The sequence below is a fragment of the Ostrea edulis genome, chromosome 3 (assembly GCF_947568905.1).
Source record: "Ostrea edulis chromosome 3, xbOstEdul1.1, whole genome shotgun sequence".
NCBI lineage: Eukaryota > Metazoa > Mollusca > Bivalvia > Ostreida > Ostreidae > Ostrea > Ostrea edulis.
This window is the reverse complement of record NC_079166.1, coordinates 66418980-66444769: the sequence shown is the minus strand read 5'-3', so window position 1 is coordinate 66444769 and position 25790 is coordinate 66418980. Positions and strand designations below refer to the sequence as shown.

The 25790-nt window shown below is 36.3% G+C and overlaps 2 protein-coding genes across 2 annotated transcripts in view; both read right to left on the bottom strand.

Annotated features, from left to right (window-relative positions):
* The window catches only part of LOC125675501 (E3 UFM1-protein ligase 1-like), a 32235-nt gene extending 13608 nt beyond the window's left edge, over nt 1–18627 (bottom strand). The window contains exons 1-10 of the mRNA XM_056158616.1: nt 18519–18627; nt 12663–12808; nt 12071–12197; nt 11472–11586; nt 7734–7864; nt 6096–6154; nt 5611–5754; nt 5251–5426; nt 4778–4948; nt 3590–3710 (exon numbers count right to left, since the gene is read on the bottom strand). Of these exons, the coding sequence (XP_056014591.1) occupies nt 3590–3710; nt 4778–4948; nt 5251–5426; nt 5611–5754; nt 6096–6154; nt 7734–7864; nt 11472–11586; nt 12071–12197; nt 12663–12808; nt 18519–18592 (1264 nt within the window). The 5' untranslated portion in view covers nt 18593–18627. The remainder of the gene's footprint in view (nt 1–3589; nt 3711–4777; nt 4949–5250; nt 5427–5610; nt 5755–6095; nt 6155–7733; nt 7865–11471; nt 11587–12070; nt 12198–12662; nt 12809–18518) is intronic.
* Nucleotides 18628–22011: 3384 nt separating this feature from the next.
* On the bottom strand, nt 22012–25586 carry LOC125675505 (platelet glycoprotein V-like). Its single transcript, XM_048913233.2, has one exon. The coding sequence runs from the start codon at nt 24142–24144 to the stop codon at nt 22984–22986; it is 1161 nt and encodes a 386-aa protein (XP_048769190.1). The 5' UTR covers nt 24145–25586; the 3' UTR covers nt 22012–22983.
* Nucleotides 25587–25790: the final 204 nt, after the last annotated feature.

Here is a 25790-nt window from a genome sequence, read left to right as displayed (position 1 = left end):
ATTGCTACATAAATATGGAAAGTTGATGACGAAGAAGCTGAAATCATCCCGTTTGTCATAAAATTCAGTTGTTAATTTGCCGTTAATACATGTATCTACTTTCAATAGAATATCTTAGTATGAAGGAGAAGTGGACGACTCTGTTGTTTCTTTTATTTCGAGTTCACTGGGATATATCGAATCGACATATCGGATTCCAACAGACTGTTGGAAGTCCTGATCACCAAAGACCACGAAGATATTGTCAATGAGGAACTCTAGCAATTTTTTTAAATTTCAACTTCAGAGTACTTGTGCGTGGAATAAGAGTAGTGTTTAACAAACTAAGTTTTTGGATGATTGATCACTAGATATGAATATTTGCGTTTTTTATTTTTGTTGAAGAAGCAACTGTCTATGATGTCAAAAAGTCTAGTCTTTAATTTATCGTGAGTTATGGTCGTGAAAAGTGTTGAAAAGTAATACGTTTTGATGTTGTTGATTTGAGAAAAGTTTAACGATTTTAAGTTTGTTAAAAATTCTTTAAAATCTTCTAGAATCCACATTTGATTTACATCAGTTCTGGCATATGTAGTCCCAAAGTACGTTTGAAGTTTCTGTTTCACAGCTGTTAGTATTATCAAATGATTGTTAAAATTAGATAATGATTTTACGAATCCGATTGTAATCCACCATGCCGAATAATTGACAAAAGACAAAATGAACTGTCGTTTATAATTTCAAAATTTGAAACTCAGTATTGCGATTGTGTTTCTAATAGTAGCTATAGTTTTTGTCCAGTGCGATAATTTATGAGCAACATTATAAATACGCGTCGTTTCTTCTTGTCAAACGCAAAAATCGGAAACATAATGCACTAAATAAATAACAAACAGACCAAATGCTATGAACAGTGTCCTAATTTCTTGGACATTGTCAGGTAGTGTACAACCTAATTTCGGTAAAATGTTTTAACTTTAAATTTACAAGGCGAAAACTTCCCAGAACAGTTATGGACAATTCGATATTTGACATATTGTACAATGTTCAATGAAAATAAAAACTTTTGTGTTTATCCATGTGTTTTTACATATCAGTAATTGTTAATACATTATTACAAAACGTCGTAAAAGTTACTTCTATAATCACGGAAAATTCAGAACATCGAAATATCAGATGAATATTGTATTTAAATATTTATTGATGTGTCAGATCGTTGGTCTCGGGAGGGGGTGTCCTTCGTAAAATGAGATGTATATATGTAATATAATTATCAATCTTCATATAAAGGTTAAATTTGAGCCTAGTCAAAACTATCATAAAGTATAGCTAACATTGAACACCTACACAATATTATGCTGATCATGTTGTAAACCAATCGTAACTTCTCGGATTGCCAGAAAGGCTTGAGAATGTGTGATTGGTTGTAGACATAAGCATTTATGATGTTGCCTCGCTCTTAGCGCTTCTCTCTGAAAATTTCCATATGGCTGATTCAAGACTAAAATCACGAATTGAAGAAACGGACAGGCATATTTTATTTATTCTTCAATATCAAAACTTATTTCTTTTGTAAGATCTAAATCAAGCATCAATAAACAACAGATTTATTTCATATCGTATTATCTTAAGTTGTCATTAGGACAAAAAGAGAAATCTGTCTGGATCCGCCAAAGCGCGTCTCTTCACTTTACTGTCATTGCTGCTATTTCATGGTTGTTTATCGAAAACAAAAGTAGGGTTTTAATTGATTTTACAATATTTACTAATCAAGTAAGATTCTATTATAGCTTACAAACTTCACCTCATATCATAAATGATATTAAAGGTACAAACAGTAACTCTAGATCAAACGTTTCGGAGTTTCTTCGCATTATTATAAGTATAGATATAAGATAATTGTGGATATCACAGAAATCATTGTTATGAGGTTGATCAATGATCGTTATCTTCACCTTTTCATAACAGACACACAAAAGAGAAAATACCTGCATTACTGATATTGCCCTCGACAAAAATGTTTTTGATATACATAATTGATTGTTTATAGAAAATACGAACTTTTCAATATAGTAAAAAGATTACTAAATCTTTTCGTTGTTACCAGTGGATAAAATTCCTACAAAAATATCATGCACAAAGTTTACTTAATTAATATTTTTACAAAAAGATATGGCGTTACACGAGGATGTTGTTACCTTAAAGGGTATCATGAATATTGTGCAAATAAAATATTATAAGTGTATATTGTAAACAAAATCAGTATTATGTAGTTTGATACATAAAAATGTTATAATCACATAACTTCTTTACAGGCATATCATTGTTGTTAGATTTACTTACTAATTACACTGCTATGTGATATCTACCTGTGAATTTTCAAGAAAGTAAGATATATATTCAAATATTCTACTGAAAAGTAGCAGGAATGAGAGAAAGATCATAGCGAATAATGAAAAGCATTAAACTGATCACTTCTTTATGCATTATATTTAACAATAGTCACACAACTGTAAAGATTAGTGTCCAGTGAAGACTAAAATTTGGTCCCAAAAATAAAACTCAAATTATCATTATCCTGCTATTCAACATTTACTAGGAAAAAAAATGAAGTATGACTTTCATGCATGCTCGTATGCAAAAATCTCTGTTCAAGTTCATCCTCCGACAATATTATCATGCCCAACTATCTATTTTGTGTTGCTTACAGGAGTTATGAGATTGATCACTGTTAGTTATCTTCACCTTTCATGACATTGTTCAAGCTGAGAAAATTCGTGTAATAGATTTAACCACTCTGCGACCTTGTTTGATTAAGCTTATGACCTAATCAAAATCGTTGTTCTATTTACATGTTTGATACAATCAACAATGAAATGAATAACTAATTACATTAAATTTAATATGCAACATTTCAAGTAGATGAGATTGACATGATGGAATTTTACATTTTCATACCAAACGAAATTGTATGGGATGTATGAGATTGATCATTGTTCGTTATCTTCACCTTTCATTTACCATATTTACATTTTCTGATATCCGCAAGGACAAGAAACACATTGTCAGAATTTTTCAAAAGGAAGTAAATGTACATCACACATGCGTATATCTGTTGAATTTTAACCTAGAAAAATTGTCACCTCCACTCCTCAAACGATCGAATCTTAAGTTTGAAAATCTTGCATTTTTCAAAATTCATTTACATTCATTGACCCCCCCCCCACTAATTTCCGATAATTTTGAATATGTGAGATGCTGCACATGTCTAGTAGCCATGTGATATTTCTGTGAGATGATACACGGAAGTTGAAGATAACGAAGGTGATACACGGAAGTTGAAGATAACGAAGGTGATACACGGAAGTTGAAGATAACGAAGGTGATACACGGAAGTTGAAGATAACGAAGGTGATACACGGAAGTTGAAGATAACGAAGGTGATACACGGAAGTTAAAGATAACGAAGGTGATACACGGAAGTTGAAGATAACGAAGGTGATACACGGAAGTTGAAGATAACGAAGATGATACACGGAAGTTGAAGATAACGAAGATGATACACGGAAGTTGAAGATAACGAAGATGATAGAGACAGCTGTATACTCACTAAGTTGTTTTTTCTTTCGTTGCTCTTTCCTGTCCTCTTTTGACCCCTCCATCACTAAATATTCTAACTGATTCTCAAATATGTCGAGAAGTTCTTGAGAGTGCCTTACCATGGCGACAATCTAGATAATTATATGCAAGTTGAAAGCTACAGGTAGCAATATAAAATATCTGTTTGATAAATTTTTCAGTCTGCATTTGATACCCTCTTATATGAGTTATTAGAATTAATACAAGCTTTTATTTGATATATATCAAAGGTATCCAGATGTTCAGAGGGTCTGTGGGTTGAATATACTAAATGTAAGTAAGCTTTCATACAAAATATATGGCATATTTCCTCAGTGATTCTAGACAAAAATATCTAAGCACACCATCCTGTTTTTATTTTTTCCTAATTATATATATTTGATCAGGATATAGGGCTCACGGCGGGTGTGACCGGTTGACAGGGGATGCTTACTCCTCCTAGGCACCTGATCCCACCTCTGATGTGTCCTGGGGTCCGTGTTTGCCCAACTACATGTATCTATTTTGTATTGCTTATAGGAGTTATGAGATTAATCACTGTTTGTTATCTTCACCTTTCATTTGGAAGAAGGCAAGTCCCTTCATTCATACAATATTTATTCCATTTACGCATGGATGCTTTGTGGTAAGTTTTGCCTGACGGTTCTTAAAAAGAAGTCTAAAATATGAGAAAGGGAAAGAAAGAAATATTATCAGAAAAGCTCAGTTGAGTTAAGACATGTGTATGAATCAAAAGCACAGTTCTTTCAAAACTTAAATTCAAAGTAATAATATGTGTTTGTGGGGCAACCACCCCTTAATTTTCAGGTTTGCCCAAACATGACCTTATACTTTATCTAATGACCTCAAAAGCAACAGGATTCTGTTAATAGAATCTTGCTATTTGTCGCATTGATCTCAAAATTCAATTCTGATTGTTTTATTTGTTTATCATTAGACACTTGATGTATAATCATCCTGTTCCAATGACATTAATTCAGGCAGACAAACAGACAAACCTGGTGAAATCAGTATACCTCTTTGTTGCCAGGGTGTATAGATACATGGACCTAATGAAGAATTGCAGTTTTAAACTCATTATAATTCATAAAAAATGTCAAATTGTTTGTAATACTGCTTTAAACCAATAAATTAAATTCATTTAATTGCAAAGATTCACCTTCTCTGCTTTTTCAGTGACCAGAAAAATGAAAGACTCTTTCCATTTGGATATGTATTTCTGACTGGCTACTATGGTATCACAACATATGATGGCGTCCGTCTGCTTCTTGACGCACTCCTGGAGCAGCAGATGACAGTCCTCCTCAGCGAACACGGATGGCAGCAGAGGCTGAAAGGAAATTGTGAGTTTAAAAATCAAACCAATGTACTGACAAACAATTTCAAGACGAGTTGGGGAATATCCTAACCCTAATTTTCGTCACACTTGATTTCTATCTTATCCATATTTCATACATGTATATAGGGCGAAAATAGATTGGACGAATTTAATAAAGAAAGTGAAAGGGTATATGTATTTCAATACATCAGGGCGAAAGTATGAAAAAGCAGAACTTCCCCAGTGCACACAACTACCATGTGATCATCAAAGTTATGGAAGTGAATGTGCCAATTCCTGCCAAAACTAGTTACCATGACGTCGCAGTACCCGTCTGTGCTGACCGCTTCCTCTATCAAAGCCTCGGTTTGGTTTATCAGAGCACTACCAACACATACACGCTTCAAGTAAACAATGAGGCCATATCTAAATCTCTTCCTAATGAAAGTTTCTGGATCAGAGATTCCCAGTCGCACCAAATTGTCATAATCTGAAAGATTTCAAAACCAGAAAAATTCACAGATATTGTAGGACAAGATTCGTTTTTCATAATTTCAAAAATCACAACAAAATCATAAGTGTATGGTAACCCTTTTCAACAAAACTGGGGCATACATTGCATTTTCAACCAATTACAAAACTTTTATAAGCCTGCAATTTGTAGTCAAACAGACCTAGGTAGCCATTTGTCCTGTAGAAGTTGTCCACCCATTCGTTCTGTGCCTTGGTGTAGATGTCAGGAATATACATCATCTTTTCTTGTCTGCCCACCAGACTTCCTTTCAATCGGCCAGTATGAACGAGTTCCTCCAAAATAGCTAATACAATAGAAGTCAGGATTATCAATATAATTAAAATTCAGTAAGCTGTATAAAACAAATGTGGAAAAGCAGTGTATACCTTTAATTAGATTCTCTGGATAATAGTGTTCTATTTTGATTTTTGACAGCATGTGAAATATACACATATGCATGTACATTGTATACATTCTGGTTAATCAAGTCATAAAGCACTGATATTCACACGTATGTGAGGGATAGTCATTCTACTCTTTCTACAGAGTTTATCTTTAAAATCCTAATAGAATTTAAAAGAATAATGGCAGGTTTTAGCCAACTAATTTTTTAAAAGGTAAAGTTGAGTTTGAGGATGTCCTTACAGAAGAAGAGCCTTTCTTGGAATCCGTATCGATGCATTACCAAGGTGACAGTAGTTGGTCTGTAAATGAGGAAGAAAGAAAGGTATATATCTGCAAGACACTCTGCCAGCAAGGCACACACAAGATTAAAGGTTTGTATAAATACATTGTATCAGCGACAAGGACACGCAATCTAAATCTTGCTCTATGGAATTTCAAAATGTTGAACCCTAACACAGATATAGTCTTCAAAATAGTTTAGTATGTGGAACTGACTATTGGTAGCTCGAATTTCGGTCTATCGGAGTTCTCAGTCTATTAAGTAATCTCTTGGTCCCGATTTCTCCTACATAGACACTGTATATCAAGCGATTTTATCCCTATTCCCTCAAACCCCTGATTTCTTGAAGTAAAATGTAAGTCTTTTTACACATTTTTAAATTTTTTTATTCTCGATATCTCGTAATGCGATTTGCTTACACAAGCAGCCAGTTACGTGTAACTAGCAAATTAGCACCTCATAGACCATTCCTAGGAGGTATTCAGAAAACACGGCTTGATAGCTTGCAAGGACCTAAATAAGCAAAGAACCAATCCCAAACTGTGGATTAATTGTTTTGTTTGATGAACGGTTACCATTTTCAGTTTAAGATTTTCAAATTAAGATATTTAAATTTTATAATTAAATCTCCCTCATGCATAGCTCTGATCCTTGGATGAATTTGGCTCCAGTGTTTTGGCATTCTAGTTTTCCTTTTAGCTCTTACAAGTTTGTTGTCATTTCGAATTTCCAAAATTTCGGCTTGAGCATCACTGAAGAGACATAATTTGTCGAAATGCGCATCTGGTGCATCAAAATTGGCACCGTATAAGTTTTACATAATTAGTGAGACATATTCATTACTATAACAAATAACTAATGAAAACATTTAGTTTCTAAAGTTTATTCATATTTCGGATAAAACAAAGTTTTAGAATTAAACAAATTTGGGAAAACGAAATTATAAATTTCACTATCGTCATGAAACAGATATATCCATTTAAAGTAAAAGTTAAAATCTATTGCTCTAAGTGCTGATTTCAGACTCTTATAAACTTGATCTCTTCAAGATGTAGTGTGTCCTCGTGGATTTAAAGAGTTTTTTGGAGCATTAAGGTTACAGGTACTTTATATAACAGGAGTAAAAGTCACTAAAGTCGAAGAATGGAGATTCTCTCTACATGAATGAAACAGTGAAGATAAAGAACAGCAATCAATCAAATAAATCTTGAAAAAGAAATAAAATTGAGAGTATGGTAAAATAGAAACCCTGGACACCTCAGTTGCGTAAGTATCCCCTGCTGACCTGTCACACCGGGCGTAAGCCCTCCGTCTTAATCAGGTAAACGGAGTAATTCGTAGTAAAATTCAGTATGTAAAGAAAGGCCTAAAAATTTGTATGAAATACTTCAAATAGCATTTGACGTAATGAAAGGTCGTACGTACAATTTTAGATCACTGTAACGATGATAGAATGTGAAATACTGACTTTAAACTACCACACTTCTTGCAAGGAATTCATTTCTGAAGAATTGTACTATCTACTGTTTCACACTGATGGTTAAGTCAAACATCTTTTAATTTAAACACCACGTCCATGTGTTGGAGACCAAACATACCTAGTGATGGCACTAAGAGCTCCCCTTATCTGCGACTTCATTCTGTTGATGAAAGGTACTGTGTAAAGCATATCCTTGTCTTGGGAGTCGAACTTCCCTTTTATAATATTTCCAACTCTCTCTCTAATGTGCTAAAATATACAATGAGGATATTATTCTAATGCAATTGTTTTGAAATATGCATATTTATTTGCTAATGCATTGATGTTTGAGGTAGTTAAACGAGAGTTTACGAGCGTTAACGAGACTGATTCATTGATTGTATATTGTTGAACGTCCCTCTCGAGAATATTTCACTCATATGGAGACGTCACCATTACCGGTGAAGGGCTGCAAAATCTAGGCCTATACTCGGCGCTTAAGGCCTTTGAGCAGGGAGGGATCCTTATCGTGCCACACCTGCTGTGACACGGGACCTCGGCTTTTGCGGTCACATCCGAAAGACCGCTCCATTTAGTCGCCTCATACGACAAGCAAGGGGTACCAACCCGGATCCCCACGGGATAACGAGACTAAAAGATTTCTATTGTTAGTTACAATAGAATGACCCAAAAATATAAGGTCAAGTGAAAACGTTTTACCCTATTTCATATAACAAAATATAAAATCTCAACGAAACATCAAGCAGGCATATAAAATCCGGGGGCGGAGGTGTGCTTCCCGCCACTTTTTGACAATAAACATTATCTGTGATTTGCAAATAAAGTTTTAAAGCTGTATGGTCCGAATTACAATATTTTTTTCCATCTCGTAAAAACGCTATTAAATCATCGCACGTATGTAGTTATGAGACTGTACGACATATCATAAATTATTTCACCTGTTTTAACCCAAATAATTTGATTTTAAATCGATGTTTACAAATAACCGCGTCACTCTGCCATTTCAAGTGACAGTCACGTGACCAGTTCAAACTTTCAGATCATCGGTGGTCTTATCTGTGTAAAGCTGTGTATTTTGTTATAACAGTGTCGTACCATAAGTTTAATAGATATAAAAATATCAAATACCTCTTAGTAATTCGTTGTTTTACGCTTTTTCAGCCTTAAAACTAGACATTTTCGTGTGAGTTAATACATCGTGTTGGGATTCCCCTGACGCGCGTGGGTCTATTTATAGACGTTTATTATGGGATGATTTATATATGTAGCCACTATATTTACTTTCTAAATAATATTCGCACTGTTTTCTTTTAGATGCAGATGTTTTCAAGCATGTAATTAAGGGAAAGTTAATAACTTTATAAAGTAATTAATCTGCTTTAAAGTAATTATGTACAAAAATAATACATGAACATCGGGTCATACAGCTTTAAGGGGTATGTGCCCCCTCCACTATTTTTCATAGTAGTTTTGAAGACGAAGCATGTATAAAGCTATGAGATGCATGTAGTGAAGAATGAGCGCACCTGCCACAGTTTAAGAAATCGAAGCATGGAGAAATAAATTGAGGCAGTGTCAGACGATGATGTGATGAAGATTTTGAACTGCCATCTACCCTTTTTCCTCCACGATTTAAGGCTTTGAAGATCCTTTTATTTTGCTTGTCAAGAAGTTTTGAGTATCAGTACTATCAGTACTTTGATTGTATTTATTATAAATTCATCCTTTTTACCAGCTCAGCCAACGCGTCGCCGGTCATACTCATTTTGCGACGTTAAATCAGCATTAACGGTAGCAAATATTGAATGAAAAGATAGTTATTCTCTAAAGTCTTACTAGATTTCGCATACAGGACCAAAGGACGATATAAAAGGAGATTGTGTACAGAAAACAAATCCTCACTGGAACCTACTCTTGATTGATTGATTGAATATTGCGGGACGCTCGAGAATATATCACTCATATCGCCTCTTACGACAAGTAAGGGGTAATGAGGACCTATTCTATAACCTGGGTCCCCACGAGATACCTACTCTTGAATGTGGACATGCAAGGTGAAGATAACAAACAGTGATCAATCTCATAACTCCTACAAGCAATACAAAATAGATAGTTGGGCAAACACGGACATTTAATGGTGTTCCTCAGTATGAAAATTATTTCTAAATTATAATTTCGGTTGTAACTATGAAGATTAACATATCAAACGACCTAGGTCCTGTGGGAATTCGGGTTAGAATGGGTCCTCAGTACTCCTTGCTTGTTGGAAGAGGCGACTAAATGGGGCGGTCCTTCGGATAAGACTGCAAAAATCGAGGCCCCGTGTCACAGCAAATGTGGCACGATACCCCCCCCCCCGCTCAAAGGCCGCAAGCGACGAGAATAGACCTAAATTATGGAGCCCTGCACCGGCAATGGTGTCGTATCCATATGAGGGGAAAATTCTCGAGATCGACGGTAAACAATATAAAATGGATCTATCAAACGACTCATTACAATACAATGTAAAATCAAAATCAACCGACCCTGAGGGTATGCCCCTGATTAAAAATGCAGAGCCAGGTTAAGAGATTTAACACACAAATAAAAGATTCAGGTAAAGTTAAGGTGAAGATAACGAACAAAGATCAATCTCATAATTCTCACAAAGAACACAAAAGCAAGAGTAAAGCAAAGATACGGTAGGACCAAGCATTCAGGAGGAGGGTGCCTCGAATAGCTACACCTACCATGACCTTACACCCTGCTCAGGTAAACGGAGTACTCCGCAGTCAAAAGCAGCGTGTAAAGAATGTTCCAACATCCGACACAAAATACGTCAGACAGCAAGTGGCCCAATGACATGTTGTATTGGGAAATTTGATAGTTATAACGACTCCATAATCCGCGAAACGCTGAGCCCAAGCAAGACTGTTGTAACACCTGCAACACAATTCCATTTGCAAGTAGCCCGACTCGATTCAAAAACCGATCATGCGTAGATCAAGCCCCTGCATATCGAATCCATCGAGAGACAAAAACACCACACGCAGGCGACAATGGAACACTGCTACCCAAATATGGGAAGTTAACGATGGAGAAGATGGAACCTTCCCATGTCATAAAATTTGAATTGTTAGTTTACCGCTAAGGTCTATGCTCAATAGTACGCCGCGGTGGCCGAGAGGTTAGAGCGTTCGACCCGCATGCAAGGCCCGGGGGTTCGAATCCCGGCCGCGACACACCTACCTAAGTCGTTAAAACAGGTAGTGAAAGTTCCATCGCCAAACGCACGGCATCAGATGTGAATGTCACGGGTCCTCGGAGATGACCTTAAAAACGGATGGCTCGTGTCACAGTAGGTGTGGCACGCTAAAGAACCCTCACTGCTCAATGGCCGTACGCGTAGGCCTAAATTTGAAGCTCTTCACCGGTCTTGGTGACGTCTCCATATGAGTGAAAAATTCTCGAGTGAGACGTTAAGCAAGATACAATCAATCAATCAATCTATGCTCAATAAAATATTCAAGTATTAACATGATATATTGAATGTGCAATGGGTCAAAATTGTAATGTTGCTTAACCGAATGGATGATATAAAATTTACCGAAGTAAGATGTTTTCATAATTCACGATTCTGTATAATGATTTGTTTTTACCTATATCACCTGGGAATTTGTAAATACCTTTCTACATTGTTGTACTATCATCAATATACAAATTATTTTTGCTAATTAGAGCCCATTCGGAGGCAAACAATTTTTTTACTTGTAAATGTAGATAAACCAGCTTTAATTCAGAACACACTTGAACTGCAATCCCTATCAATCCCCTCTATCTCCCAACAGGCAAAAATAAGGTTGTATACAAGACTTACGGATGCCACAAAGTCTGACGGTAAATCGTATTGTTTAGTGATATCCACCATTGTCAGGTAGCCCTTGTCCTGGAGTTTGTCGTTCACTTCTTCTGCCATGTTGTCGAGGTAGTTCCTACAAAACAAAAAACAAGAGGTACATTGGAGTAAACTACCCTTGAAGAGTCATACATGTAAAACATTTTATAGAAAAAAAAACTTGATTCTACAGTGGACAGTTTCCATATATTTTTCTCACTTAGAGGCCAATGTTTTGTTGACTGAAGAATTTTTTCAAATAATAAAATCTAAATTTTCTATTTCTTAATCATCTCTCCTTCACCACAAATGATTTTTTAAAATTTCAATGAGAATGAATAATTTTCCTTGAGTATTATTTGAATGTAAATGTACTTTGAAATAGTACATGGACTATAACAAAAAAGAATTTTAACTACATTATGTGATTCTTAATGAAAGATTGGGCATATGCCATAGTAATAATGCAGTAATGGAAGATGTAATATTTGTTGAAATTGAATTACAAAATTTAAAATCAATTTATTTCCTTAACATACTAAAACAAAGAGAAATGTCCTAAAGGTCCATACAACCATTACCTGTCTATGAGCTGACCTAGAACCAACATTGGGCTCCGGTCCTGTTTTACCATCTCTGTGACTTTGTCTTCAATGTGTCGAAAATCAACATTCAGAATCTGTTGCAGGTCTACCAAATTGATCCTCCCTTCAAAATTAAGAATAAACACGCTTAAAAGCAAGGACACAGAAATGTAGTTTGGTCATCTTGCAGGAAAAAGAAAAATTGTAACGCAATAATGGTGGAAATTTACACATTGTGGTAGTACATTACACTGAATAATACTATAATTATACAGTCCTAACAAAGACAACTTTTTATTTTGTTTCGTGAAGATGCATTAAAATCGAGCAAATATAAACTTGATAATAATCAGAGATGACATCTAGATTTACATGATAAAATTGGCAGCTTATAACATCTTGCTATAAGTTGCCATCAACCTACGGTCAGTAGCAACATTAACCATGGGTTACCAATGATGCCTGTTGGTACATGTAATAGCACAGACAAACGTTTTAAGTTGGAGGAAACTCTTAATTCATTATTCTATGTCTTTTTGATTCTCTATTGTGATACCTTAAGTAAAATTGGTTTTTAGCATTTGGTTACCTCCATGTACAACCAACTCATCCTGAACTTCCTTGGCTAACTCTTGATGAGTGAGATACTCCTTGCCATCCAGTGTATGAATTACATCTATTAACTTTAACTCCGTCAACTTGGCAACAATTTCAATCACATTCCTTTTCGATAATCTTTTAATTAAAGAAAAAGCATAATAAACATATCGTTTACTATGTAGATGGCAAATTATAAATGTACAACTTCTTAAGCAAACAGAATGCACAAAGATTACAAAATGGATACACATTCAGGTACAAATATCGCGTTGTTATATATATATATATATATATATATATATATATATATCTGTGTGTGTGTGTGTGTATGTGTGTGTGTGTGTGGATGTGTGGAGGGGGGGGGGTCAACATTTCGTTAGTCTTTATATTGCACCATATCGTGAGAAGAAGACTTGCTGTGGTCTTTACTTCGACATTTAGATATATCGACGGTGTATTATCTATTAACAATAATAACTCATTCATACGTCGATTCGATATGCACATATCAGTCGCATATCATGATTTATAACATAACAAGCGTAACCTTCTGATTTATACTGCTTGGTTACACGAGTTTCACTTACTGTCAACTTCAGAAAACTTCAATTTCCTGATGAAAGGTGAAGATAATGAACAGTGATCAATCTCATAACTCCTATAAGCAATACAAAATAGATAGCTGGGCAAACACGTACCCCTGGACACACCAAAGGTGGGATCAGGTGCCTATGAAGAGTAAGCATCCCCTGTGGACCGGTCACACCCGCCGTGAGCCCTATATCCTGATCAGGTAAACGAGGCCATCCGTAGTTAAGAACGACCTAACAATCGGTATGAAACACGCCAGACAGAATTTGACACATTGATAGGTTGTATTGACGAACTAGATCGTTATAACGAGAATAGAATTTGCGAAATGCTGACATCAATCGAGACTGTTAAAGGAGGCTGTTGAAACCCCTGTACCACCAACTTGTTTATCAGTAGCTTGCCTCGATTTAAAAACTGATCATAAACAGAACAATCTCTTACGTATCGAATTATTTGAGAGATCTAAACAACATATGCAGGTGATAATGGAATATTGCTACATAAGTATGGAAAATTGACGACGACGAAGCTGAAATTATCCCGTTTGTCATACAGTTAAGTTGTCAGTTTGCCGATAATGTCTACTTTCAATGAGATATCTAAGTATGAAACAGAAATGGACGACTCTGTGGTGTCTTTTATTTCGAGCTCATAGGGATATATCGAATCTACATATGAATGAAAATTATTATTGTTAATAGACAAACGTTGTCGATATATCTAAATGACGAATTGAAGGAAACAGCTTTTTTTTAAAAAATAAACTCTGCTTCGTAGGAAAATAAAAACGGATCAGCTAACAATGGAGCACAATTCCTGCCCATGGGAATCCCAACAGACTGTTGGAAGACCTGATCACCAAAGACGAAAATATTGTTAATGAGAAACCCCAACATATTTTTTATTTCAACTTTAGAGTACTTGTGCGTGAAATCTGAGTGGCGTTAAACAAAGTAAGCTTTGGATTACTGATCACTAGATAGGAATATTCAATGTACTTGTGCGTAAAATCAGATTGGTCTTTAAAGAAGTAATTCTTTGAATGACTGGTCACAAGATACTGATATTTCCGTGTTCTGCTTTTATTGAAAAAGCTGTTATCTATGATGTCAAAACGCCTAGTCCTTATTTTATCGAGAGGAATGGTAGTATTAAGTGTTAAAAAGTCGTACGTTTTGGTGCTGCTGATTTGGGAAAAGTTTCGTTTTTTTTTTAATTCACTAAACTCTGTTTCGAAACTTTATAAGCCCCATTTGATTAACATCACTTCTCGTATATAGTTGTGGTACAATACCTCTGAAATCTGGTACAATACGCCTAATAATCATTTTGATAGACTAATGGGAAGAACTAAAAACGTAGAGGAATATGTACCCAATCAAAAAGTCTTGCACAGAGACTAGCAGCAAAAGTCATCAGAAAATATCAAGATCGCCCCTGAAAACAACATCAGTTACTGAAGCTTTATTTCTGGTAAACCAGCATCCAAAAACAACCTATATCTAAAACTATTTGCCAGAAATGGCGCACAGAGAATTGGTGTTACATGTATTTGTGTAGCAATACTCCATTGTCACGTGCATTTAGTGTTTATATATCTCAACTGATTCGATATGCAAGAGCTTGTTCTGCGTATAGTCAGTTTTTAAATCGAGGTAAGCTATTGACAAAGAAGTTGATGATACAGGAGTTTCAACAGTCTCGATTGAAGTTAGCATTTCGCAAATTCTATAGTCGTTATAACGATCTAGTTCGTCAATACAACCTATCATTGGGTCAAATGCCGTCTGACGTGTTTCATACCGATTGTTAAGCCATTCTTGGCACACTGATTTTGGCTGCGGATAACTCCGTTTACCTGATCAGGATATAGGGCTCACGGCGGGTGTGACCGGTCAACAGGGGATGCTTACTCCTCCTAGGCACCTGATCCCACCTTTGATGTGTCCAGGGCTCCGTGTTTGCCAACTATCTATTTGTATTGCTTATAGGAATTATGAGATTGATCACCGTTCATTATCTTCACCTTGCATGTAACAGACTTTCTGGACTCTATTGAAAAGATCGTGAAAATAGACAAGACAGAAAATTCACTCAAAGATAGCAGACCTATTTGGGATTGGTACTATGGATTTTTAAAACGTATAAGTCACTTAATTCAAAAGAGAACAGAAAAAGTGGCTCTGAAAGAAATTGATGATTGCTTTGATAATATAAAATATTTATATCTGACAATCATATATGACTGTTCGTTATCTTCGCCTTTGATATGGACACACCTGGAAGAGTAACAATGCAGAGGAAACTGGATTTACAATGGGATCATAATCTGATCATGTGATAGGTCCAGCCAAAAAGGTAAATACAGGTCCAGGTTTACATGTAACAGACGGAAAGAGCAAGGACAGCAGAGGGGGGGGGGGGCAAAGAAAGAATCTTTAGGAAATTATTAAATTCGTCATTCTTATGTTGAGAGAGAATGACTAGTTGTTTTGCAAATTGAAATTAAATTGTAGGGAGTCATGTTGACGTGGAATCCTTTTTTTTTTGTAGGAAAAGAATTTGAAATAGAAATCTACAGGTTAGTCAGAAATGCAACTCACATGATGCAACCTCTGGATGTAGGGTTTACGGATCCTTGAAAAAGAGTTGGTACAAGAATCATAGAGCGCATACCAAGCAACGTCCTGAAAACACGGTACGAAAAACCAAACTTTGTCAGATACTTGCAGATGGTGTTTCCTGATTTCTAAGAATCATTAATAGTGCAAAAAACCTTTGCTTCTGGTGGGTTGTTTTGTCTGTGTGCAACAGACAGATTTAAATCGTCATACTGTATTCTTAAGCCTGTCCTTTTTTATGAAGAACATGTAGATAAGAGATTGCTCCGTCCACTCCCAATGCAGTTCCATTAATTCCCCATGCAGATTTGACTACTTTATGTTGTAACACATCTACTTCGAGTGAACTCGAAATCAAATACACCACAGGGTCTTCTACATCTGCCTTGTAATTTGGCATTCTATTGAACTTAGATATTAACGGCAAACTAACAACTCAACGTTATGACAAAAGGGATGACTTCAGCTTCTCCAGATCCATCGTCAACTTCCCCTATTTATGTAGCAATATTCCATCATCACCTGCATATGTTGTTCATGTCTCTAAACTGATTCGTTATGCAAGAGCTTATCGTGTATACGATCAGTTTTTAAATCAAGACACACTACTGACAAACAAGTTGATGTTACAGGGTTTCAACTGTCTCGTTTAGAGACGGTGTTTGGCAAATTATATGGTCGTTATAATGATCTAGTTTGCGAGTACAACCTGTCATTGTCTCAAATGCTGTCTGATTTCATTTCAGTAGTCGGGCCGTTCTTTGCACACTGATTTTGACTGCGGGTACTCCGCTTACCATTCTCCTATCGGCGGATTGTCGTAGAATTTCATCTGTTGCTGACCCTGATAACAACTGCAGGGGAACTGGCTGTTGGACAACGTATCTGCTACAGGATCCCTGGATATGGGTAAGTTCCACAGAGCGTCATCACCTCTACATTCAGAGAGTACATCTTCTCCAGCATTGATTTTGTTTGAAAACCCTATCTGTGATGCCATCCCACTCCTTATGGGCAGATACTACCCTCACGATTAGCACCCATCAGCATAAAGTTCACTCCATCTATAGCCAACAAACAGGGGGAATGTTTGCAGCACCGACTCCATCTGAGGAACATTCGAGGGTTGTGATCTCGAAAATATCATGTCCACATAAGACTAAGAAGTGCCGAAGGTGACGTAGTTTTCAGTTCCACCATCACCAAAATGTAGGTCACAATCAACACGTGCGCTACCGTCACAACCCAATATGGACCAGTCATGCACCAAGTCCTGTACTCCGCAACAAGCCTTACAGACAGCTCCAGCGCCCAAAGTGCTGAATAACAATTTGTTGAGCACATACATTCTCAGTTTCAGAGACATTCAAACCATTCAGTAACGTTTATAATTATTCCTTTAGTTGTTCGTGTGTGTGCACGTTTTGGCGAATTTTATATCATGGCAACGAATTTTATTTCGTGGGAACGAATATTGTCTCAAGGGAACGAATTTTCAAACAAAAATATCTCATTCACCTTTCTTAAACTAGCCACCGTAATATTGTAATATATTGTTGACTATTAATTTAGATAAATTTAATCATAGAATCAAATGAAGAAGTGTTTACCTTGAGAAATGACTATACTTATGTTTGTGGCCCTACTGTTAGTTTCTTTCTTGACTGACATTGACACTAATACATAGCTAAGTTACATATTTCCAGTGTAACAACATCGTTACTATATATGTGAACTTAGAACTTTCATTGGGACGGCTTACTTAACTGCGTAGTAGCCTATCATGCATACTGTTTTAAATACTTCATAAAATGACATCATCACGTTTTCGTAACCGATAGTGAAAATAAAAAGTTGAAATAAAAAACTAGTGTAGCAAAACGTTTGCAATAGATATACCTGGTATGGAAAACTAAAACTAAAATGATTTAAAATATTTACACATCACATGCTATGTTATGACGTAGCATTTGATTCGGCGAATCTCCCATACTATAACAGGAGTTAGTGTAGAGTTAGTAAAATATCTACATCTAACTTTCTGATCGCGATATGTTAATCGCAAAATATCGATATACAATGTACCTTTCATATTGTACAACCTTATTCTAGCCGTTTTGTTACCTGCTTACTCGGCGATTTTGAATATCCGGAAGTGACCCGCAAGGTGGTCTAATTATAACCTTTGTCAAATTGGCTTAAACGAAAATAGACTCCATTTGTATCGTAGACATTTCTACTCAAAAAAACTACTTTCCGGTGATTAAAAACGTGTTGGCTTCATTGTTTGCAGTCAAAATGTAAAACATGATTCGGAATACCCTAAATGGTAGTAATTGGGCTGTATACAAACAGAATTTAAACTTTGAAAGAACATTTATCAGGTCATACAGGTTTAAAGGATCGAGCTGGTTTATCTTCCGAAATCAAGCGACAATTTTAACAATCACATTATACATTTAACTACTATTACAAACATAGCCAGAGAGAGAGAGAGAGAGAGAGAGAGAGAGAGAGAGAGAGAGAGAAATATAAAGTATCGGTGGTTCATCATTGATATTTTTAGATTGATCTGACCTCTCCAGTGTGAAGGAATATAATAAGCAAGTTCAAAACTATAAATTCCTTACTTTTGCTTCGTGTTGATCAACTGGGCTCGCTGAAAATCAGCCGCCAGACGTTTTACTTCTTCCCAGCCTGCCATAGACTTCTTATAATCCAGGGACACAACCTATACATACCTACCAAGAGTTATCGTTCACGGGAGATTCTTTCCTATGAATTTGCTTAGGTCAAGCAAAGTTGTAACAGCAATTTATATGCTCTGGTCATACATTTTCATAAGCACAATAGAAGTTAAGGTATATTATTATCTATATCCGTGCCTCACACTTTCTTCTTCCTCGACCCCCCCCCCTCCCCCTTACATTTTAAGCAGCAGACGATTAATGTTTAGGAATATGATGGTTGGTTGGTTAGGAATATGATGGTTGGTGTCCTATAGGTACAAACATATGTAGAAAATATTCAATTTCATAGGAATATACTTTCTGTTCAATTTCATTCGAGAGGCCAGCGAGGTCGCAAAACAGCGTTTTTCTATAAAACTAATGTTCTAAGAACTCCTCTTACCTTACATTTCAAGCATTAAGCAAATCATCTTTGGAATACCACTGATATTGATTCGGGATTTTCATCAAACTAACAACTCAACTTTATCACAAAAGGGATGACTTCAGTTTCTCCATCGTTAACTTCCCATATTTATGTAGCAATATCCCATTGTCACATAATTATATGGTGTTTATGTCTGGCAACTAATTCGTTATGCAAGAGCTTGTTCTGTGTATGATCAGATTTTAAATAGAGGCAAGCTAGTGACAAACAATTTAATGTTACAGGAATTTCAACAGTCTCGTTTAAATCAGTATTTCGCAAATTCTATTCTCGTTATGACGATCTAGTTTGCCATTAGATCACTGTCATCGGGTGAAATGATGTCTGATGTGTTCCATACCAATTGTAAGGCCGTTCTTTACATACTGATTTTGGCTGCAGTTTACCTGATCGAGTCATAGGGCTCACGGCGGATGTGGCCGGTCGACAGAGGATGCTTACTCTTCTTAAGACACCTGATCCAACCTCTGGTATGTACATGGGTCCGTGTTTGCCCAAATCTTCATTTTGTATTCCTTATAGGAGTTTTGAGATTGATCAGTGTTTGTTATCTTCACCTTTCATAGGAACTTGTTCATCTATAGTACAGTGTGTTGGTGTCTCACCACAGGGTAGTGAAATGTGTCTAGTGTGTCGGGGATCAAAATTGTAGATCTACTGCTGCCGCTGGCTAGCTTACTTGTAGGTGAAATGGTGAGTCGAGTGCGTAAACCTTGCCTTGCCAGTACAAAGCCTATACACTACCAAGACTCCTTTCAATGCCTCCCCGTGGCAATGCACGTCAACTGGAATCTAGTATCTCAGGCTAAATTGAAAGGGGATCTCGGAGCAGCAAGGGCCCCGGAGATGCAGTGTGTAAGCCCACCGGCGTGTGGATATGCCCTAGCACTCATCAGCCTTGTCCCAGCTATGGGTCAAATAGTTCTGCTGCCTTGTGGATACCCATTTATGAGAAAGGCTAAGGGAGAGGTAACCCTAACAGAAACCCTAAGTGCTGAAGTGGGAGGTGGTTGGGCCATAACTGGCGCACTTTAACAGACCACAACACCACGCATTTACAGCCATTATGACACTTGGGATCGCAACTAATCGATATGGTGCTCGCCCTGTGATATCCCACCAGGCAGGTGCAGTGCCGGGCTCCCTACCTCGAAGGAGCCCAACCAATGCTATTGGAGGTACCTTGATTTCGTCTCGTGGAGCCAGGGGACGGTCAAGGAAAGCTACTACATCTATAGTACATTTTTCTTATATATATTTGTGATTGTTATTTTCCCACAAAAAAAAACAAAAAACAAAACAAAACAAATAATAATGATAATAATAATCTTCAGAACAAGACTTAATTGTTTTCTTCTTCAAAGAATGCTAATTTATTATCATAAAGAATGAAGTTGATATTTTGCGTAAGTCTTATCTAAAAACTATTTATAGAAATGATTACACATTAGATAAGACATTGATGTACATTGAGCTCAGTACATCAAGTTTACTTAGAGACTGAGTTATATAAATTTAGAAGCAGAATATGTACGTCTTTTGATAGCATCTAATTTTTTAAATCAAAATTGAGTGAACTTAACTTCCGGTTGAAATGGCGGGGAAGTATAACAGACTATGGTCTTTGTATTCTATCTCTTAGCCCTTAAATTACTTACAAACCCCTGAAAAGACATGCAATTCTCTCTCGTGCAAAGTCTCGAGAACGAGAGTCTGGGGAAATTAGCGCGATTATACGTAAACGACAACATTTCCAGCTTGGGTAGATGGAATTCCAGCAAGTTTTGATTGGATCACTCACAAGGGGTCATTCGGTGCTATACTACAGGAATGACTTTTGCACCCTTCTATTTATTTTTATTCAAAATAATCCCCCCAATGCGATACAATTCAGCTGTACATTTAATTTTAATGAATATATTTGTATTCAACATTATATAATTCAAGTCTTTTAAGAAAAGCCTTCAGATATCGCAGTGTATACTAAACTCAGAAAAATTTCGTTTTTCCATGGGTTTTTTAAAAAGCAAAATGTTTCCTTGTGTGACTTTGCACGTCATGTATATACTGTACATGTGTGTTCAATCTCCAAGATATTCAGATACTGTGAAGATTGGATACAGCAAGGAAAACACTTAGGAAAGGTGGTATTTCTAATCCAACGACAGAGTGAACTTTTAGGGGCGAGTTCAAAAGTTCAATGTCTGATAAAAAACTAAATTCACTTAGTTTTCATCAAGACCCCCACCCCCCACCCCACCCCCTGTAAACGAAATATGATATATTAAAACTAATCCATTAACAAATAAAATCATACGATTTATAACACTCTGTATACCCCTTCTGTTTATTCACAAATTATAAAACTATTAAATGTTCATTAAAATGTAATATTATTTATGTGGTTTTTAAAAAGTCGCTTGTCATTTTTCTTTCCCCACTAAAGTGTAATCGATGTCGGATCATAGAAACTTACAAGAGATTTTGTCTCCCCTCCCCTAACTATATTTGAATTTAGATTTTTATCCGACATAGATCTTTTGATCTCACTCCTTACGAATTAGCGATAGACAGCTTAAATTTACATGTACCACCAACCTGTTTCTTTTAAGTTGTTTTCATTTACCAGTAAAACTGTAATTAGGTTCTAATTTGAAAAAAAAAAACCCACGTGTATGTAACATGTTCATGTAATAGCATAAATCATCACAATAAACGGATAACAGTCTTGATACACGGTGGGGCATTTCTTAGAGGGGCGGGGGAGGGGTACAAGAAAACAAATTAAGCTTACTTCTTTGACAGTAACAGACAATGCCACAGTTTTCACAACCTTTTCAAGTCATATTAGTGTATGTATAGCGTGAGGTGGGGTAAATAGGATTCCCCTGGAACTAGTTCTTAATCAGATACCAACTTACCCCCACCCCCGAAAGAAGAGAAAAATATCATCAAAGCTAATTTATTGGAGGAAAATCGTATACAAAAATACACTTTATGCAAGAAAAATAGAGTGGAAAAATATATATTTTTCAAAAACATTATGTAAATGAACATATATCATATAAAGAAATGTATAGGAATTGGACATACAAAATATCTAACCAATCAGACACGTATAATCTGAACACTGCTGGAGGCAATATAAGGAACATGCACGAGAAGCAATGATGCAAACTAAATATTGAGCGTACAATATAACTAATCGTTTGGCTCATCTTCTGTCCATAATGCACTTCTATTTTTTTTTATTGGATTACGGACAGTCACTAACGTAACATTCGAACGGTGGTTTAATAATTCATAAATATAATTTAATCCGCCATCTGAAGACCGTAGAGATTTAATGCACTCAGCGCTGAGCAAAACTTCATATACCCACAGTGCATTCACAATGGTTACCTTACCTAAAAGTATTACGATGAAAGATATGATATACATTGTGCACCTGTAACAAGTCAGATACAGGTGTTCTACTAAACATACTAGAATAACAAAAACGCTCAAGTTCAAACGCATGATCACCTACTTTACATAAGCGTATGTACGCGAGGTTTTTTCTTCTTCTTTCTATAAGAACAAAAATCTAGGACTAACAGATAGCGGTCTGTGTACACTTATGTTGAGTATACTTCTGTACGTTCATATTCTTCTTATATATGTTTTGTTTTTCTTTTTCAGTTCGGTTAGGTGCAAGCTACAGTGTAGATATTGTTATCTCTAACGGTACGTGTATACATTTGCATGCATAAAAAAATAACTATCAATTACCAACTGTTAGTTAAAAACTCTCTATTCAAGCCTAGCATGTATACACAAGGGAAAATATCACACACATGGCACCTATGCGCCCGCTGGAAAAATTGCTGGGAAATGCACAGAGCAAGTAGACCATCTTTCAACTTGATCATACGAGAATCAAGCTTCCGCGGTAAGAGGGGCGTTGTCTACGGAGGAGTATTGCACGTGGCTCTCTCGCGTTAAGGATTTCCTGACGCCATGTGCAAATGATGTCAGACGGTTTCTGTAGAGTACTAAGGCTGCAATCAAGGCCACGGCGATTATGACGAACAAAACAATCATGACCACTACTCCAGGCTGAACGGAGTCGTCTGTCTTGCAGGCCATTTCTGCATCCGACAGGTGGAAGATGGTTTTATTGAAATTCGCCCCGTCATGACACCTATACTTTTCCCTCCCCATTAAATGAACTTTCGTGGTGTCTATCCATGCCTTGAATGGTTTAATATTGCAGTCACATGACCATTGTTGATACAGAAGGTTTACGGTCAAGTTAACTCTTTTGTTAGAGGATGTCATAAAATCAAATACATCCATGCTTCGCTTGTCCAGCGTGGAGAGGGCGTTATGTGATAAGTCTATTTTTTCCAACTGTTTAGACTTCTGAAAACAGTCAGTAAACTCCAGTCTGTACAGGCTATTTCCTTGCAAGTTTATATGCTTCAAGCTGTCCATGGTACACAGAGCTTTCCCAAATGCAGTAGGTACAAATTGCATGTCATTGTAACCGAGCCGCAGTGTTTCCAGCTTGGTAAGGCTGCTGTTATTCAGTACTCGTCCGAGGCGTATAATGTGGAGACCTGCTGACGACACAGTAAACGTGGATGTAAAGTCCAGTTCCACTAAATTGGGTAAATTATTCAAGTATCCAGCATGTTGTACGTCGTTTTCAAGGGACCATCTATTTCTATCTAGGAAAAGTTTTTGTAAATTCGGCATGCAGTGGAATGTCTTGCCGTGGATTTTGGTAATGTTGTTATTCGACAGTACCAGTTTTGTCAACTTGTTTAACTTGGCACTGGAGTTGGAGGCACAATCACTGAACGCATTGGCCGGTAATTCGCTGAAATTGCCGTTCGTGATATGGATTTCCGTTAAGTCCCCTGTAATGGTATCTTTCAAATACATATCAATAAAAGTCTGGTTAACTTCACTTCCATTACACCACAACACATGAGTTACGACTGGCCGACATGGACCGCTAAATACTCCCTTCGTAAACGCACAGACCACCATAATCAGCACATTGTATACAACCCGATAGGTGTGGTTGCCCATGATTGTAGATAAATCTGAATACACGATAACAGTGGCAGATATAGATATTCCAATATGTATACACAGACGTCCAAAACCTTCTGTAAAAGACAAACTCTCAATTCTTGAGTCCACTTAAAAGTTCAATGAATGTCGATACCTGCGTGAAAAAGCCAACCAACCAGACATGCCTAACAGGTACGACACGATCTCAGGTATGTTTACCTTTGGAGAGCGATTAATCGGTTTAGCATGGAATCGTCATCCGGGGTTCGTAGTGGTGGGTTGACTAAACCCACTTTCTGTCATCTGTAGAGCAAAAACGGCAGCTTCGATCTCGCACTGCGGGATTCTAATAACTGCACAGTTCAGAACGAATACACACATGATCACGAAGTACATATGTGTAATTGTGCGGTTTTCAGATCGATACTCCAGTGCACATTATAATTTCTAGCTTACAAATTACACTCTATAGCTGGATAATGTTTAAAGTAACACGTGTTTAAGTCAGCACACATATGTACATGCACCATCTCACTCTTTGTTTTCTTTTGCAAGTCAGCAGGGTTTTTTTTTAATTGATTGTGAATTAGGATACTCGTTTCGGAGTAGGGCGGTCCAGGATTCGATTTCGGCGAAAAATTACACGTGTAACATAGTCCTGAGTAATGTATTATTTATTTATTTTATGAAGAGGCATACAATGATATCTTATTCCAAAAGTACAAGTTTACATATAATTTTAAAGATAGATGTATAGGGTGTAAGATTGGGAAGAAAGAAAGTGATTTCACAGTGCACTTTCAATGGAGCAATACTATAAAGACTTTAGTGAAATTAAAAAACTTGTTGCATAACAAACCATAATTGCCAGAAAGTATTGAACTCATTAAGTTAATGGTCACTGTCACATAGGTGTATTGTTGATATTTGTGATACTTTAGGTGGAAACCTGGGACAGAATGTGGGTTGCTCTGGGTAATTATCCGAATGGGGCCATAATTATTCAATGATGGACCCAATAATAATTAACAGAAAGGATTTAGCATTGCGTATTTAATTCTGCATCCTCTTGTTAAAACTAGTGCAAAAAGGATAACATAATTCACATTTTTATCTTCTTTTTTTTTTTTTTTTTTTTTTACCTTTGATATCTCTACAAATTTGACAGTCATTCCTTCGTGAATGCATTGCAGAACTACTTTGTGAACAATGCGTGTATGAATCTTTATAAAAATAGTACCACTGATTTTCACATTATAAGCGTGACATAATAGACTTACACCGTCTGACGAGAAGAAACATATAATTGATCAACGATTGGCTGGAATTTTGACAGAAATATACATGTAAGTAAAATGTAAAATAAAAAATAAATTTCATTAAAAAAAAAAAAAAAAATACACGAGGGTATGAACTGCGACGCTTCACACCGGCAAACTTCACTGTAATTAAAAGATTTATCTAGCGCCCTATCAACATTAGTTCTCTAAAGCGCTTTACAAATGTGAGAGAAAAGATCATATAAAATCGATGTGAACATACTTGCGAATAAAATATTCATAGTGTCAGAATTAAAATACATATAGTTATTATTATCAATATATAGCACCTAGAATGTTATGATATAATTACCCTGATAACATATTTATAAAACGATTTAA

What these genes read in the sequence shown, in the direction of transcription:
- LOC125675505 (XM_048913233.2), bottom strand. Translation starts at nt 24,144, where the DNA reads ATGGGCAACCACACCTATCGGGTTGTATACAATGTGCTGATTATGGTG.